The sequence below is a fragment of the Xenopus tropicalis genome, chromosome 1 (assembly GCF_000004195.4).
Source record: "Xenopus tropicalis strain Nigerian chromosome 1, UCB_Xtro_10.0, whole genome shotgun sequence".
Lineage (NCBI taxonomy): Eukaryota > Metazoa > Chordata > Amphibia > Anura > Pipidae > Xenopus > Xenopus tropicalis.
Window position 1 is genome coordinate 159,141,141 of NC_030677.2, and position 18,508 is coordinate 159,159,648.

Here is an 18,508-nt window from a genome sequence, read left to right on the forward strand (position 1 = left end):
GCAAATGTAGTGGTTAATAACACTTACCAAGATGGCTCATTTTCCCTTTCACCACAATGCTAGTCTTTAACTGAGATTTTAGAAGATAAATTCTGTATGTATGAATTGTATTTATGCAGTGTTGCTTGTGTATCAGCATTCCACATGTTCCAGTACATTAATAATGCAGACAGGGGAAGCACTAGCTCAAGTAAATCATTAAAAGATACCTATACAGAATATAATACACATATTTTTACCTCAAGCAATCTAGCCTAAGAGGTACATGCTGTGTGAAAACTAATTTGGCTAAATAAAGGTACCTCACTCTTTAAAAACAGAACACATATATTTATGAATGGCTAAGAAGTTAACCTTTCTGTATACTACATGGCTAGAAGGGAATCCATACAGTTTTAAACATACCTCTAGTGTATTAGCCATTCAGGATTTATTATGTGTCCAGCTTTAATGGGGTACATTAGTATCTTCGTTTTGAATATGGCTTTCCTTTCATCCCTTTAAAATTGGACACCACATCTTGTTGTTTATATAGTGAATAAAGTAACCCCCTTTTGTAAAATGTAAGGATATTATAAGTCACCGAGGAATTTAAGTCCAAAGGCCAAGTGCTTTTACACAGGTATGGAGCTCCTCTGTGACTAATAATATCCTTATTATTTTTCAACAGGATTTACTTTATTTTATTTATTTTAATGGTTCTTGTGTATTATTATTATAATTTTATATTGCATGCAGAACTAATTAGCAATTAATTTAGCTGAATGTTAAATATGATGGTTTCCATAGAACCTTATAATATGGATCTAAACAAATGGCTAATTAGCCGTTAAGCATGTGGAAGCTATATGTGGTTTTAAAGCAGCAAGGTAGCAACCCTAGCACAGAATAAGATTACAGATCTGTATTAATTCCCCGTTATTACAGAGATTTTATAACATTTACCTTGCATGTGCTGCCAGTATTCAGTTTTGCATGTGAAAGTTTGTTCTACTTAACCCTTTCTAACTGGGCATAAATGTTATCTACTGTCTTCTCTTTTTTATATCCACCAGTTAATAACTAATAAATCATTTATTGCTGTATTTTTGTATGCCCATTCTGTTTCAAGCCAGATTCCATTCTTTATTAATTCTGACAGTTCTTTGCTTGCCTCCCTTATCTGCCCCAATATTCCTCACTCTTAAGGTGACTATACAAGAGCAGATTTAAGCTGCCGATTCAAGTCCTTTAGATTGATTTGGCAGCGTATCTGCCTATTTATGGGGCCCCCTGAAGGTCTCCCCTATCCATATCTGGCCAAAAATTGCCCAGGTATTGATCAAGCAGCTTTGACTTTACCAATGGATTGGGGACTGCACCAGCTCATTAATGCAGTCCTCGGTCTGACAGCTCCTTTACCTGTCGTTAGAATTAGCCCAATATCACCCAACTTTGGTGAAATTGTCAAATGAGTGGATCTTACAGTGTAAAGCCACCTTAATTTCTTCCTCCCCTTCTGTCTCCTTGTTTGCTATCTGACAATGCTTTCTTTTCCTTTGATGAAAAAGAATGGACAAATGGAGCTTTGTGATTAATAGTGCAAAGTTTGTCACATATGTTATACCTATATTAACCAATTAGCATGTAGTATTTGCTGGTCACCTGTTTAAAAACAAAATCATATTGGTTGCTATAAGTTACTGCACCTGGGCATACTGTGCTATTAAATATAGGGGTAGACTTTAATGAATGCATTTGTGCTTTGGAGTCATTTAAATGAGCAACCGTATGAGTTAGTATTCAGTGCCTTATTTTACTCTGTAAGAACAGGTACGAGATTCATTATCTGGAAACCCGTCATCAAGAAAGCTCCAAATTATGGGAAGGCCATCTGCCATTGTGTTCATTTTAATCAAATAATGAAATATTTTTAAAATGGTTTCCTTTTTCTCTGTAATAATAAACCAGCACCAAGTACTTGAGCCCTACTAAGACATACTTAATACTTACTGGTGGCAAAAGAATCCTGTTGGGTTTATTTAAAGTTGAAATGATTTTCTAGTGGACCGGTGATCCAGTTTACAGAAAGATCCCTTATCCAGAAAACCCCATGTCACGAACATTCTGGATAACAGGTCCAATGCCTGTATAAGTCTATTGCAGATGCTATTACTGCCATAAGATGACTACATTTTTATAGCACCATTCAGAACCCTTTTCTCTGAGGTTTAATTGACTGGGACATCTGCACAGTCAATTCATTAATACATAAATAAGTAAAATAGGAGGGTGGCAGACAAGCAGGTAAAAGAGAATAGGAGAGGAAGGGAGAAGAACACAATGCAATGCGGCCCTGCAATTACCAGCATGTCTGGGCTGAAAAAAATTCCAGGGTTCTCTTGCACGAAAGCATCAATGCATGCATTGCATCAGATCAGGCTGAAGGGACACATTGATACTGACCACAAGTTGCTTACATTATATTGTCCATAGCTAAATGCTGATTGGATGCTATTGACAACTTCAGTTCAATTCAGTTTTGCACTTAGTACCGATGAGCATAGTTTTTGTGCTGCTATAAGAAGTGATAAGTTCCAAGTACAAAATCTAATTATTCAAATATACAATGTATAGTGGGTGTATGTGGTTATGAATGATACATATAGGTCTCATTATCAAACCACTAAATGAATAAAGTCTTGAAGTTAATGCGCACAACTAATAAATCATGTTATGGTTCCAAAATAAAGTCAAATTACATTAATGTAAGTTAAGTGGCCTTATAGATAAACATATTTAATTTAGTGCGTAGGAGTAGGACACCGTGTTTCTGTTTTCTGATCCCCCCAGTCATATAAAATAAAGCATGCTAATATACCAACACGATGCTGCTTAATGAAAATGAGCTAACCATTTGCATAGGCCAATTCAGCTTATGGTAATTGGCCATTAGCTTTCATTTGCATAATCAGTGCTTACTACTTTTCATGGGTTAATTAGACATTATGCAAATACAACAGAGATTGTACTGTGCTGTTTTGGTTCAGAGAAAGTTGGAGAAAAATGCTGTATATTCTAACGTTTGTATGTAGGGCCGTTACTGCCAGAGAAGGGAGTCTGCTCATAACACAGTGCCCTTCCGGCCATAGCTCAGCTCATGCCATAAGCAGAATAAAGTACATGTACAATATACATATACAGACATGGAGGGTGCAATATTATATCACATCTCACTATCTGCTTACCAGAGCTCAGCACTATGATTGTTCTATTTAATGCATCCATTTAGCCACTTCAGTAAATGGAAAAGCTTCAAATTGGTATCATACTAGAAAAAAAAATACCCAGAACACATTTTTTACTATTTGTATGAACAAATATTACAGCAGAACACATCTCATTTCATGAGCAGAATTACTTTACTACCTTGCAAATACAGCATTTTATCAGGAGTTCCATTTCTGTTTCACCACCATTTTTGCCCAAAGTAAATTTCATCAGGTTCAGACTGGGGAACCACCATTATATACTGTAGGTGCAGTTGAACCGCTAGCATCCCATTTTGTAGGCCATATTCCCCAATGTCCCACAAACATTGCTTTATTGTGTTTATTTGCCAGTGTAAGTACATATTACCATGTACGGGCTATATTCATATATTGCTCACTAGCTGATACAGCGGTGTTTTCCTTTCTCTGTAAGCATTTTAGAACACAAAAAATATTCTATTTTATTTTTTCATAATGAAGGAAAATGCAATAATAAGCAAATGTCCAACATATTAATTAAAAAAGTGTTTTTTGGTTTTGATACTTGAAACAATTTAGCCATTTCTCCTCCAGGAGAATTAGTTGCTGATAAGCTGTCCTCTATTACAGTACATTGTTTCATAAGTCAGAACCAAAAGTGCAGAGAATTCAGCTTAAATCTGCTGTGTCAAAATTGCACTTGCACTTTGACACAAATCAGGCACGAGTGTGCTAAAAATGTTTTTAGTCCAGTCAATGTAGTTTCCAGTGTTGCTGCGGTGATTGCCAAGGCACTGTGGGAGCCCTGGATATACCACCTGGTTCGGAGGTGGCAGTAGTTCCAGGGTTACCCTGTGTCAGTTTGTGCAATTGTGCAAAATTCTGCAACAGGAGGCAAGAGAAGGCAAGGAGGAAATGAAAAGGGTGCATGGATGGGATTAATGAATTACATGCACACAACTGACTGCAGCCATGGACCACAGGTTCAGGAATGACTAATTCACTTTGTCTCAACTCACGTATATGTATTTATGATATGTGTCTGGTAAGTGCACTGGGACCCACAGATCAGTTGTTTTTGGAACATGTTATTCCTACAGATCATAATATGTTCAGAACTCCCTTCTCCATATACTGTACACCTGCTTCATTTAAAATGAGTCTTTTATTCCAGTGTGACCCATTCCATTGTTTTGTACCATACCCTCTGCAAAATATTTTTCTAAATACCCCCACTATAGATTAATATCAAATTTAATAAACATTTGCTAAAATCACAGCACCACTAATCTCCAAGTACATTAAAGTATTAACTTTGCAATGAGAAACATATCTCATTTCATGAGCAGAATTACTTCACTACCTTGCAAATAAAGGATTTTATCAGGAGTTTCATTTCTGTTTCACCACCATTTTTGCCCAAAGTAAATTTCATCAGGTCCAGACTGGGGAACCACCATTATATACTGTAGGTGCAGGTTGTACCGCTAGCATCCCATTTTCTAGGCCATATTCCCCAATGTACCACATACATTGCTTTATTGTGTTTATTTGCCAGTTATTACACATTACCATGTACGTGCTATATTCATATATTGCTCACTAGCTGATACAGCGGTGTTTTCCTTTCTCTGTAAGCATTTTAGGTATTGGAACAATACACTGGCATTATAACATAACATTTTTTTCCCAGTGTACAGTCGTACTATGCACACATCAATTCAGTTATGATACATCTGGTTCGGTGAAGATTAAGGAGGTGAAATTTCACATTTTAATAAATATGGCCCAAGCTTATCAGCAGATTTGAGAACTTCTGTCTAAACAAAGGTATATGGAAGGTAGGAAGAAACTATTTACAGTCTCTTAGGTATATTCTGCTTTTATATTAATAACATGCTTAAAAAAAACAAACAAAAAAAAACAAATAAATCCAGGCTCTAATCTTAACAGATGGCTCACAAATAAGGCTACAATATTAACAGATATACTGTACTGAGCAATTTAGTTGCTTTTGCTACCAGCTATAGAAATAAATGTGCTGTTATCTATAACAGATAGAAGTGTCATTAGACAAAGTGTCGCTATTACTCCAAATAACTACACTAACAGATATGATTTACCACCAAATGTGTGTTACCTGCTTCTCTGGCTGGCTCCTGTTCTCTGGCAGGTGACAGACGTGGTGGAGTGTTTGCCTCCATTTCCAAGCTCTTGCTGAATATCCCACTGCAGTGGATCACTGATCTTCACATTCAGAATGTTCACCCCTTTTTTCACTTTGGCCCTGTGTATAAAAATAACAACATCTGTTAAAGTGAGTGTATAGCCTCTGTAGGTGCTGCTGGTGATGCAGTAGATATTAAAAGGTAACAAGGGCACAATCTGCACTGATCAGATACTCTTGAATTAGATATAGTGCAGGTTTCCTGTAAAGGGAAACTATACCCCTAACCATTGCTGGTCTCTTTTAAAAAACATAAAACAGTCCATATTTAAAAAACTGTTGGTTACATTGGATAATTCCATACTGAAACACCATTTAAGCACTGTACTTTGATATGAACTTCTAAACTGATACTGGTATTGCATTACCCAGTTTGAACCATGGGGTATAAAAGGCTGTATAAAGCAGGAAAGGGATGTATACAACAGAATAATTATTTTGAAACCAAGAAATAATGAGAAAGTACAAAACAAAAGAAAACCTTCCAGCTCCATAGAAAACATATTGCAGGCACATAATACAAGTAACTGGCAAGGGGGATACAAATTATTTTTTTACATACTCATTTTTGGTTAATATAAATGAAGCAAATCACTACAAATATGACATGGTTTTCCTATGAATTTAGTTAGCAGGAAAGCAGCACTTGTTAAGGCATTAATGAACTCCTCTCAAAGGCAGTTTTATGAAATTCATACAGAACAAATGGATAAGCATCTCTTCTCAGTTACATTATAAATGAAAGAAAAAAAAAGTTATGTATGGGAATATCATTCCATACAAAAGATATATAAAAAGTATGAACAAGCCTTTTTTAAGTAGCAGTTCTGTTACATAGTAATAGATTCTGCTGTCATTTAAATTCAAATCTATTGGTTAAGCAGGTTTTTATATAACCTGGCAATCATAAATGTGAATTTAAAAATGCATAGGAAAAATATCCTATGTGTATATGTTTTGTCTCTAGACATGTGCAAACTCCATGTTGTTGTAAACATTAACAACTACATACATATTTACTATTTGCTGGAAGCACATTGAATACAGTACAGTGGCCTTCTATGCTTAGCAATGCTAATAACTGGCTCTTACATGACTAGTAAGAATGGTATTTAGGCTTAATGTCTTTTCTTCCAGAAACAACATACCTTTTATATATTTTTTATATATTAGTTTATCAGAACACCAAGAGGACAACCAATTTTTTCACAGCAGGTGTAAATTGATGTATAAAAAACAAGTGACGATTGCCAATAGTATGGTTTATAAAAACATTTTATGGTTCGATAAAACACTTCTCGCCAGAATAATTTTCTAAAAACATATAGGCAAGTAGCCTTTTCCCAGTGTGTGGGTAACAGTCTGTTCAAACCTGATTACCTGCACGCTGGGAAAAGGCTACTTGCCTATATGTTTTTATAAAATGATGCTGGTGAGCAGTGTTTTAATAAATAAAAGATTTTTGTAAATGTTTTTATTTGCTGTTTTAGCACCTGGGGGTCTTGTGCCTTTTTTAAAAAATGCATCATTGGTGGGATTTGAATATAGTGACAGATTTGGAAAAAGTACAAATTTGCATGCTCTAAATTGATATATATTTAACATTATTATAGTGGTATCCAATCAAAGTGCTACTCTCTGGCAGAGAGCAATAAAGCTAAAACCTTGCGTACCAGTGGGTCAGTAGGTTCTGGGGATGATGATAAGGTAATTGTTGCTGCCCTGAAAGATGGTTTGTAGGGGGTGATATTGTTAGGTCCTTGCTGTTGTAGTGCTAACATACTTCGGTCATTTTCATTAGGACTCAATTAAATGCAGAAAAAAATCATCAAAGATATAGAATATACACAATCCTTGCAGATCATTTTCAGTCTTGCAGTCAATACAATGTTGGGCTATTGTATCCTCAAAATTTCTAGCAGAATTGTGCTTACCAAATGTCAGAATGTTGGGAGATATTCCTGCAGTACAGAATCACTGACCCTTTTAGCATGACCTCCCCCTAATGATTTCAAACTACACCCAAGATGCTAGATCATGCCACCTAACACAAAGCTAGTCTGCTGTTCTGGATAAAATACAGTTTATACAGGCATGTTATCTATTATTCAGAATGTTTGGGACCTGGGGTTTTACAGATAAGGATTTTTGGATGACCATACCTAAAAAATATTTTCATTACATTACATAAACTCAATAGGATCACTACATCTCTAGATTTTCCATTCACATTACACACCTCACTTACTACCTATCTAGATTTTCCATTCACATTACACAAGACTTTATCCCGTTTTTTTAGACACTTACCCACATCTAGCTGAGCTGTTCTTCATAGCCACTAACATTTATTGCCATCCACATAGTGAAATACGTACAGTCGTTTTTTTTCTAACTCTTGATCTAGTCCAGCCCCTTTTAGATTGCAAACCCTGAGGAACATGGACCTCTTTACTTACTAAATTTATCAGTATTTATATGCAATGTGTACATTGTATATACCGTAACCATAATAATACTATTAATTAAAATGTGGTCAGCCAACCAAAGTGAATGTTACTTAATAAAGTCTACAATTACAAGCTAAGCCAGTCATATTTTTGCAGAAGCGTAGGACAAAAAACAAAATAAAAATAAGTAAAATAACAAAATTCATATGGGGAAATAAAAATGATGGTATATCGCTCATTTAAATGTTAAGAATCACAATCAGAGTGAGTGCAGTTTATAAAGCAAGCACAAATGCTAAAAAGAAGCTTAAGAAAATGTCTAATACTTATTTTATATTGCATAGATGAAAAAGGAAGAATGTGCAGACTGTGATACTTTCACAAGGAACCAAAATAGCTCTGCTGTATAAGCTTTCTAAGCTGCACAAATGATATGATTCCATGGCTGTAAATTACATATCTAAGATTAACTTTCTGTTTTCTATAGGAAGAAAGTTGATGGAAGCAAAAAGCAGCTTAAAGTGACTTGACCTACTCAGTCCCCAACATGCGCCAAATTCTTGTAAACAAGCTGATCTGTTTTATAACAATCATGAAAAGCCCTTCTGCAATATCTATTACACTAAAAAAGTCTTGACCTAATAAGAACACAATCATTAAAAAATATTGTTTTTTTCTCCTTAAAAAAACATCTTGTTTTGTTGAGTAAAGAAATATGTTGAGTACAGAGAGAAAAATTCAGATAAAAATCAAAATGTTCCTCCAACACATTTGACCTGGTATGACTTCCTTAAATGACTTAACATTACTAGAGATAAAGCACCTGTGATGTGGGAAGGAAGGAGGATTAATAGAGATATGGGGGAACAAAGGAAGAAGGATTAACGCTCTAAAGAAAAGGCCCACTAGTCGCAATTGTTAGAGGGTCAAGTGCTGCCCATCAAGGAGCAACTCCTACTGGGTGTATATTTAAAAAGCTGTGTAAAAACGCAGAGTAAAAATACAATTTACAATTACTACTTTGACATTACAGTGCACTCTGCAATTGTTTTGTGAGTGTAAAGTCTTAAAATGAAGTCTAAAAAAGTCCTGTAAGAAAACAGCAATATTTGCAAAGCCTTTTACGCAGTATTTTACACCAGATTTTGATGTACATACATCAAACGTGTTTTGCATCTCAGCACTTCAATTACTTATAAGCAGCATGCTTAAAATGATTCCAAGCTGAGTGTTGTCCATTACAGATGAAGTATGTTGCACTACTAATTATTTAACATACATAAAAGTGACAGAGCTAGTAAATATATAAGGCACTTCATTGTATGACAGAGCCCTTAGGGTTTATCACTGCTGGCAATTAGTCACTGCTACAGAAACAGAAGCATTCTATAGCATATCCCTGTATTTAGATGTTATTCTCCAGAAGTCTGCAACCTACACCCAGGATATCCTATGTTGTGTATTGACTGTTAATGTGTGATCACTAGATGGCGCTGTTACATGTACAAAACTGATATGTGTCATCCGGTTCTGCTAATAATTGTTTTCCCTAGCATTGCCTCTCTATCCTTGCCTTCCTCCCAACTTGTTGGCAGTTCAGCCATGTTTTGTTCTAAGTAAAGTTTGTTCCACTACCAGCTGCAGTGAGCCTCTTTTATAATACTGTGTCCAGAATACAACACTGGCGACGAGGATTGGGATTAACGCATGAAAAAAAAATCTACAAGAGTCAGTGAGTAAACAGAAACCTTAAGACCTTATTGCTCCATAATGGTGTCCCTGGGCCACATAGAAGAGTTTGACATTGCCAGGCCATCCTCCTGGGATTCCTATGCAGAGAGATTGCATTTCTTTCTAGAAGCAAATAATGTGACAGACCCTATGCAGAGACGTGCAGTGCTGCTGAGTGTCATAGGCTCAAAGACTTATGAGATTGTGCGCTCTCTGGTGTCCCCCACTAAACCCAGTGACTGCTCATTTGAGGAAATTATTAAGCAACTTAAAAATCATTTTGCACCCACCATATCTGAGACTGTTAAGAGGTTCCACTTTAACAGACGCAGCCAGCAGCTGGATGAGAGTATTGCTGCTTACATAGCAGAGCTGCGCAGATTGGCAGAAAGTTGTAATTTTGGCAGCAGTTTGGAATCCTTGCTAAGGGACCGTCTTGTGTGTGGGGTCAGGGATGCAGCACTACAAAGAAGGCTGCTAGCAAAGCACAACCTAACCTTCGCTTTGGCCCAGGAGGAAGCACTTGCTTATGAGGCTGCATCTGTGCATTCCAAGGAAATACAGGCCTCACCCAGTTCAGTTATTGCACCGGAGCTGCATCAAGTGTATAACAAGCCTGATGTTAAACTGCAGCCTGCATTAGCACAAGTATCAGATCAAGCAAAAGTAATGTGCCATAGTTGTGGGGGAGGTCACCTGCGTGGCAACTGTCGTTTCCAAAATGCTGTGTGTCACAAATGCAAGCGTCGTGGCCACATACAGAGAGTCTGCCGCCAAGCTGATAATCTACAGAGACCCAAGCAAGCCAGGGCAAATCTATCTGGGAATGCAACCCATATAGTGAAAATCCAAAATGACACCACTGAGAAAGAGGCAGATACAGGTATCTATGTCTCTGAAATAATAAATAGTGTTGAAAATCAGCCAATGTGCAAAAAGAAATACACTGATGTAATACTACAAGGATCTAAGTGTAGAATGGAGGTAGATACAGGCTGTGACTATTCCTTAATTTCAGAGGAAACCTTCCATGCACTATGGCCCACTAATTGCCCACCTATTTTACCATGTGACGTTAGACTTGTGGATTACAATAAAAAGCCTGTGGATGTTGTGGGTGCATGTTTTGTTAAAGTCCTCTATGAAAAAGACAGAGGAAAACTACGCCTCATCATTACTAAAGGACAAAGAGCAAGTTTATTAGGAGTAGAGTGGTTTGAACCCCTGGGCATTCAGTTAACCGGAGTAAATTATGCAACAGCAGACTCTTTGCAAGCAGTCATCAAAGACTTTAGCAGTGTATTTGAAGAAGGCCTGGGTAAATTTAAGGGCTCACCAATATCATTCCTACTGGATCCCAAAGTTGTCCCAATACGCATGAAGCCCCGGCCTGTACCATTTGCTCTCCGTTCAAAAATAGATGACGAAATAGATCGCTTAGTGCAACAAGGAGCACTAATTCCAGTAACCCACCCAACTTGGGCCACCCCAATAGTGCCTGTACTGAAGCCAAATGGAGAAGTGAGGATATGTGCTGACTATAAATGCACAATCAACAAGGCATTACAAGAACATCCATATCAAATTCCTGCTATCAATCAAATTCTCAGCACCTTGGCTAAGGGGAAGTTATTTGCCAAACTTGATTTAGCGCAAGCATACCAGCAGTTGCCGGTGGATGATGCAGCTGCGGATGCACAAACAATTATCACACACAAAGGAGCATTTAAAGCTACTAGATTGCAGTTTGGCGTTTGCATTGCACCAGGCGTATTCCAGAAATTGATGGATGACCTCCTTTCCAGCCTGCCAGGGGTGGTGCCATATTTTGACGATGTCCTCATTGGAGCAGACTCTGTGGAATCATTAACTGAAAGGGTGAGAGCAGTATTAAAGCGATTTTCAGATGCTGGATTAAAACTTAAGAAAGAAAAATGTGTTTTTGGGGTACCAAGTGTTGATTTCCTTGGATACAAAGTTGATGCACATGGAATACATCCAACAGATACAAAAGTGAAAGCCATTCATGAAGCTCCAATTCCCAAAAATAAACAGGAGCTGCAAGCATTTCTTGGCCTATTAAATTTCTACCATTCCTTCTTGAAAGACAAAGCTACTGTGGCTGAGCCACTGCACAGACTACTGGATAAAAATGCTACCTGGAAGTGGTCAGCCCTGCATGAGCAGGCATTTAGTGATGCCAAGAGACTTTTATCATCAGACAGTGTGTTAGTACATTATGATTTGAATAAACCTCTTACCCTGACATGTGATGCTTCTCCCTATGGAATAGGAGCGGTTTTAAGTCATACCGTAAGTGGTGGTCGTGAGGCTCCAATTGCATTCTATTCACGGACCATGAGTACCACAGAAAGGAATTATGCTCAGATTGATAAGGAAGCTCTAGCCATTGTGGCAGGTGTAAAAAAATTCCATGAGTACTTGTATGGCAGAGGTTTTGCCATTATTACTGACCATAAGCCGTTGTTGGGACTTTTAAAGAATAATGGGCCTACTGCACAGATAATTTCTCCACGCATGCTAAGATGGTGTTTATTGCTGAATGCTTATGACTATGAGTTGCAGTACCGTCCAGGGAAAGACATAAGTAATGCAGATGCGTTAAGCCGTTTGCCTCTAAACACTCCTGATTTTCAAGTACCGGCCTTGTCCGAGGTCCTCATGCTAGAGTCCTTACCTAGTCCCCCTCTACAGGCATCAGATATTGCTCGCATGACAGCTACCGACCCAGTATTGTCTCGAGTGTTGAACTGGGTATGGAGGGGGTGGCCAAAAATAAGTTTAAAAGAAGAGTTCACACCTTTTGAGAAACGCCAGCATGAACTCTCTGCATACAAAGGGTGCCTTTTGTGGGGAAATAGAGTGGTAATTCCCAAAGCTGGGCAAACCCATGTTCTCAAAGCCCTGCATGAGAGTCACCCAGGTATTGTAAATATGAAAGCCCTTGCAAGAAGTTATGTCTGGTGGCCTAAAATGGATGAATGCATTGAAAAATGGGTAAAAAGTTGTGTTCCTTGCCAATCCACCCGCCATGCCCCTGCTAAGGCCGGGGTACATCCATGGGAGGTGACTCGGAGCCCATGGTCTCGGCTACATATAGATTTTGCAGGCCCATTTCAAGGTCAAACATTCTTCCTTGTAGTGGACTCCTTTTCCAAATGGTTGGAAGTTGTTTCAGTTGCATCTGCAACCACCCATGCAGTCATTCAAGTGTTGCGGAAGTTGTTTGCCACACATGGACTCCCAGACACAATTGTATCAGATAATGGAGCACAGTTTACATCTGCAGACTTTAGAGCATTTATGGAAAGTAATCTTATTCGTCATGTTACAACAGCACCATTCCATCCATCCTCAAATGGGCAAGCTGAGCGAATGGTCCAGACTACAAAGGATGCATTAAAAAGGATAATTGATGGTGACTGGAATTATAGACTGGCAAAATTTCTGTTGCAGCAGCATATAACTCCTTCTACTAGCACTGGCTGCAGCCCTGCAGAACTTTTGATGAACCGACGTCTTAAAACCTGTTTGGACAGACTGCATCCTGACCTGGCTTCTGATTTACAAAATAAACAAGAAGATCAATTCCATAAGAATGCACAGACCTCCACAGTGAGGATGTTTGAAGCAGGTAATAGTGTGTATGCCAGAAATTATGCAATGGGACCAAAATGGATACCAGCAGTCATTGTTGAAGCCACGGGCCCTGTCTCATACAAGGTTAAGATTGCGGATGGCCGTGTTATTCGAAGACATGTTGATCAGCTGCGGAGCAGACTAGGGGACAATGCTTGTCCTAACACTGAGGGTAACCATGGCCAGTCTGGATTGCAAAGTGACTTAACTCCTCTAGCTTTTCCAGAGGAAGAGATTCCTGCAGCTGAACAAACAGCAGATGTACCTGAGAGGGTACCCGATAACACTGAGGCCAATCTACAAGGAGAGGTTATCAGTGTCCCACTGGAGCGGCCCCGAAGGGCCATTCAAAAGCCCCGCTACCTAGAGGATTATGTTATCTAGGAGGGGAGGGGTGTTGTGTATTGACTGTTAATGTGTGATCACTAGATGGCGCTGTTACATGTACAAAACTGATATGTGTCATCCGGTTCTGCTAATAATTGTTTTCCCTAGCATTGCCTCTCTATCCTTGCCTTCCTCCCAACTTGTTGGCAGTTCAGCCATGTTTTGTTCTAAGTAAAGTTTGTTCCACTACCAGCTGCTGTGAGCCTCTTTTATAATACTGTGTCCAGAATACAACATCCTAATTACAAGGAACCATAGTGATTGTGTGAAGGGTAGAGGAGCACAGGACAACACAGAAAGGCATCTTCATTGACATATAACAATAGTTAAAGTGCTGCAGATAGGATATTCTTGATGTGAATAGTAAAATGTGTTACCCAATGCAGGTAATTGTATGTAATCTGTCCAAAAGAGTATTTTATATCCACAAAACCACCTCTGAGAGGAGTTCATGTATTACCCTAAAACTGCCCAACCAAAATGAGGAGTTTATTTCTACAATAGCACACGCCTAATCTAATTTTCATTTTTTTTTCTTATCTCGATTTTTTTTTTTACCAAAATACAATTTTGTTACAGAAGAAAAGGAGATGTTTTTTCGCAATTTATTATGCAACAAAACCGCAACAAATCCAAAAGCAAAAGTACACCAACTAAAGCCAATGGTTCATGGTTTTTAGAGGTTTTTGGGTTTTTTTGGATGCTGTCATTTGTGTGACAATATGAAATAGTTATGGTCTTTATATTGCACATGTTTTTCGTGTTTTTTTTCCTCTACTTTTTCAGTTCGGATATTTGATAAATAACTAACATACATGGAAATGAGTTTAGTCATAGCTTAAAAAAACCTCGAAAACCACTAAAAACCAGCAAACGTGGAAGTCAATGCCTAGAGCAGCATCAATGTGCAGGCATTATAGAAACAAACATTACCTCTACCTTTTTCACAAGGTAAAGAAAGATAAACCATCAACCCCTTGGCAAGCATTTCTACTGCAAAGTTGTGACCTGGGCAGCAAGAAAATTAGGCATGGTGGGTGGGATAGTCTCTCCCTACTCTCCTACCCAGTAGATAGGGCTGCTATTAGTAATAGCTATTTTTTTTCGACAGGCATGGACTTGCAGCAAATTTCTGCTTTCACCATTGGCAAACTGTTCTGAAAAACCACAAACATTTGCCACCAAAAAATAGGCACGTCAAAATAGGCGCGGTTGTGTTAAATTGGGCGTAGTCGCATCAAATTGGGTGCGGAAAAATGGGGGAGGTCATGTCACAAAAGGTTGTGTGCGTCAAAGTGGTCATGCAACACCCGTGTTTCACAAATTTTATGCTGTTTCGCTAATTTTTCAGTCAATAGTTTCACAATTTTTTTGGTGAAACAGGACAGATTCACTCATCACTAGCTGTTACTATTTTTATTAAAAACATGTTTTATTTATTATCAAAATTTGAATCTAAAAATCTTGATTTAATAAAACCATGAGAAAAACTTGAATCCATCAAATTAGTGATGAGCAATTTTTTCGGCAGGCATGGATTTGCAGCTAATTTCACCATTCGCCATTGGTAAATTGTCATGCGCCAAAAAAAGTCACGGTCGCGGCAAAATAGGAGTAGTTGCATCAAAATGGGCGCAATTGCATAAAAAAAAGTCACCCACAACAAAAAAGTTGTGTGTCAAACGTGTTTCGCTAACTTTTCTGTTGTTTTGTGGATTTTTCTGCAAAGCGAAACAGGACAGATTCGCTCATCACTACATCAAATTTGGATTCTACTCTTCAAAAACTTGCTTAGGACAACTCCCTCTGGCTTCTACATGAACTCACAAGCTTTTAGATGCTTTTAGTTTTACATTTTTTTTATTATTTTGCACTTCATAAATATCAACTATTTAAGTTTTGGAAACCATAATTTGAATTTATGAGTTCTAGCGCAAAATAAATAAATAGATTCTGGTAAATATTTGCACTCAAACGTTGATAAATCAGCCCCTTAATCTTGAACCTTAAACCAATGCTGGCAATAATATTACTTCACTACAGTAATAAAATCACCATAGAACTGCGTATAATGATAAAGAAACCTCTGAACAATGCCGAGTAATAATTGCAAATGTAAATACAATGTAAAGGAGAACATATTCTCTCCTATTATTGCCAAAGTAATTAAAATATTATTGCCCATAATACATGTGGTTTTAGGTCAGGAAAACAGATCATAAGCCTTATAGTAATTATGTTTTTGGGCAATAGAAAAAAGGTAATTATATCTAGCAAGTATTTCTCTGTTTGCTGAAATAACCTAAAGCCAGCAGAAAATGACAGTACATGTACATTATTCAGCACGCTTTATTTGATTCTGTAGCTACACTTTCATGCACTACAATTCCACAATTACTGAAATACTCTCGAAGAGGAGACACTATAAAAGTTATAGATGACAGAATGTTTATTTTCAAGGGCCGATGAGGTTTTGCTCTTTAAACACAAACTGCTTGAGTTTGCAGTTAAGCTGCGAGAGATAGAATTCTTATACTGGAAGAATAACTCTGGATATGTCACAGCTGGTATTTTCCATCTGCTCCACTACAGACCGTTTGGATTTTGTCTCAGATTTATGGGCTGTAGCTGCCTGGTTGTGTTTGAAACCTTGCTTTAAACAAGGCTACAATGCTTAAATCAAAAAAGTTTGTTTTTTCTTTCGGGTTATCTTAAAAAATAGGATGTGTCAGCCAACACAAAGAGACAGGAATCGCACTGCTCTAATAAGGAACTCATTATTCATACCAGTGAAATGTTTTGTCAGTAGAAACTGTACTGTTTTGTGTCATTGCCATTATATTATTTAGAAGACTCTTTGAAAATATAAAAAAACATAAAGCTTAAATTAATTGAACCTGCACTATGTGCACAGTAGATGTTGTACTGGAAACCCTTTACTGTGCCCCCTCACTAAACTTTTGCAACCATGCATTTTACGAGGTAGAGGAATGGTATCAGGGCACAATATACATGCTACCACATCTTGTGCTCAGACTTAGATGACTGTGTGGGACACTACTGGTACTTGGTACTAGGTTATTCAAACTAATAGTTTGTAGGTGTAAGCAGCACAGGTGGTTCTTCACAGTGAGGGCAGTGAGGTTGGGGAATGCCCTTCCTAGAGATGTTGTAATGGCAGATTCTATTAATGCCTTAAAGTGGGGCTTGGATGATTTCTTAAACAAGTATAATATCCAAGACTATAGTGAACTACCGCTAGTCAGTAGTGTTTGGCAAAATTATTCAGCAGGCATGGAATCAAGGCGATTCCGCGTTTTGTCATTGGCATATTTTTTGCGAAATGGGCGAAAAAATTTTCTCTGGGTCAAAAAATTGTCACCCGTGTCACAAAATTGTCACCTGCATGAAAAAATTGTTGCCCACATCAAAAGAAAATCACGTACATCAAAAAAATGACGCATGCAACAGTTCTTTTTATGCGCAACATTTTTGCTGTTTCCAGAATCTTTATCAAAGATCATCATTACTAGTTAGTATAGGTATACTTATATCTGCAAATGTATAGATAGGTCTGTATATTTATGTGTATATAAGTGCATTGGGTTTCGTTTGTAGGGGTTAAACTTGATGGACTTTTTTCAACACAACTAAATAAAAAATAGCCCATACATGATTAGGTGCTTTACTTTTTTTTTAGGGCCATGGCAGCCCACCGTGGTTGACTTATCTCCTGAAAATAAATTCCCCTTGACTAACATTTGAATCGCCATGTATGTGAAACACATTGCTCTCTGTGTTCTGGCTTTATCACAGGAAAATGTGAAAGAAAGCAATTTCCCACTTTTAACCCAGGTCACCATGAGTAATATGTTTTACATGTAAGTCAAGGGGAAGGTATTTTCATGACTAATGCAGCGTCAAGCCAGCTGCCCCCCCTTTTCCTCCCCCAGTTCCACAATAAAACAACGGACACTTAGTTGGGGAGAGAAGGCCCCAGTTGTTTATTGTAATTTATTTAATATAAATCAGCAATCATATACATAAACAACCATAACTAGTATTGAACCATTTGTAAACCAAACATTAAACAGCAGTCAACTAACTTATGTCCTCCAAGGAGGTCTGACCCTGAGCTCAGGCCCAGAGCCTGTGTCATGCCTACTACCCAAGTCCCATTCTGGAATTATCCACCTCCCTGGTGACCCCAGGCCTACCCGGTTACCCGCTCACTGCACCTTTTTAATATCCTCTGGGGCTCAAGGTCGACCCCACCCCCCACACTGCGACTAATGAGAGGGCGGGATGCTGCCAGCTCCTGCTCCTCTTGCCCGCCAAAGATTGTGGTGAGTTCACATACGGGGAGGGACTTTCTTATATTCTTGCCCTGGCCTGTAACACTAGGATATCTGGAGAGATGGAGGGGAAGCAAAGGGGGGTGGGGTTGCTTCCTAGCATAGTCATGCCCTTCTTCCCTTTTGCTTCACTCGGGTCATTGGGCTTCCGGAAATTTGCCTTCCATGACTCTTAAGCTGGCCATACACACACCGATAATATCGTATGAAACCTCATTTCGTACAATTTTCGGTGCGTGTATGGTATGTCGGCGAGTCGACAGATATCGCAGGAAGCTGCTGATATTGGTCGACTCGCCCATCGGGCGGGTTAAAAGATTTTGATCGGGCGCCATAGAAGGCGCCTGACCAAAATCTGCCTTCAGTGCTGAATCGACAGAAGGAGGTAGAAATCCTATTGTTTCTACCTCCTTATCTGCCATTTCAGCCCTGAACGGTGGTCGCACGAAATATTGCAACGTGTGTGGC

General features: G+C 38.3%; 1 protein-coding gene across 1 annotated transcript in view; it reads right to left on the reverse strand.

Moving 5' to 3' along the window:
• The window catches only part of tmem132c (transmembrane protein 132C), a 184,080-nt gene that overhangs the window by 118,378 nt on the left and 47,194 nt on the right, over positions 1–18,508 (reverse strand). Inside the window, exon 2 of the mRNA XM_018090977.2 lies at positions 5,371–5,517. Within this exon, the coding sequence (XP_017946466.2) occupies positions 5,371–5,517 (147 nt within the window). The remainder of the gene's footprint in view (positions 1–5,370; positions 5,518–18,508) is intronic.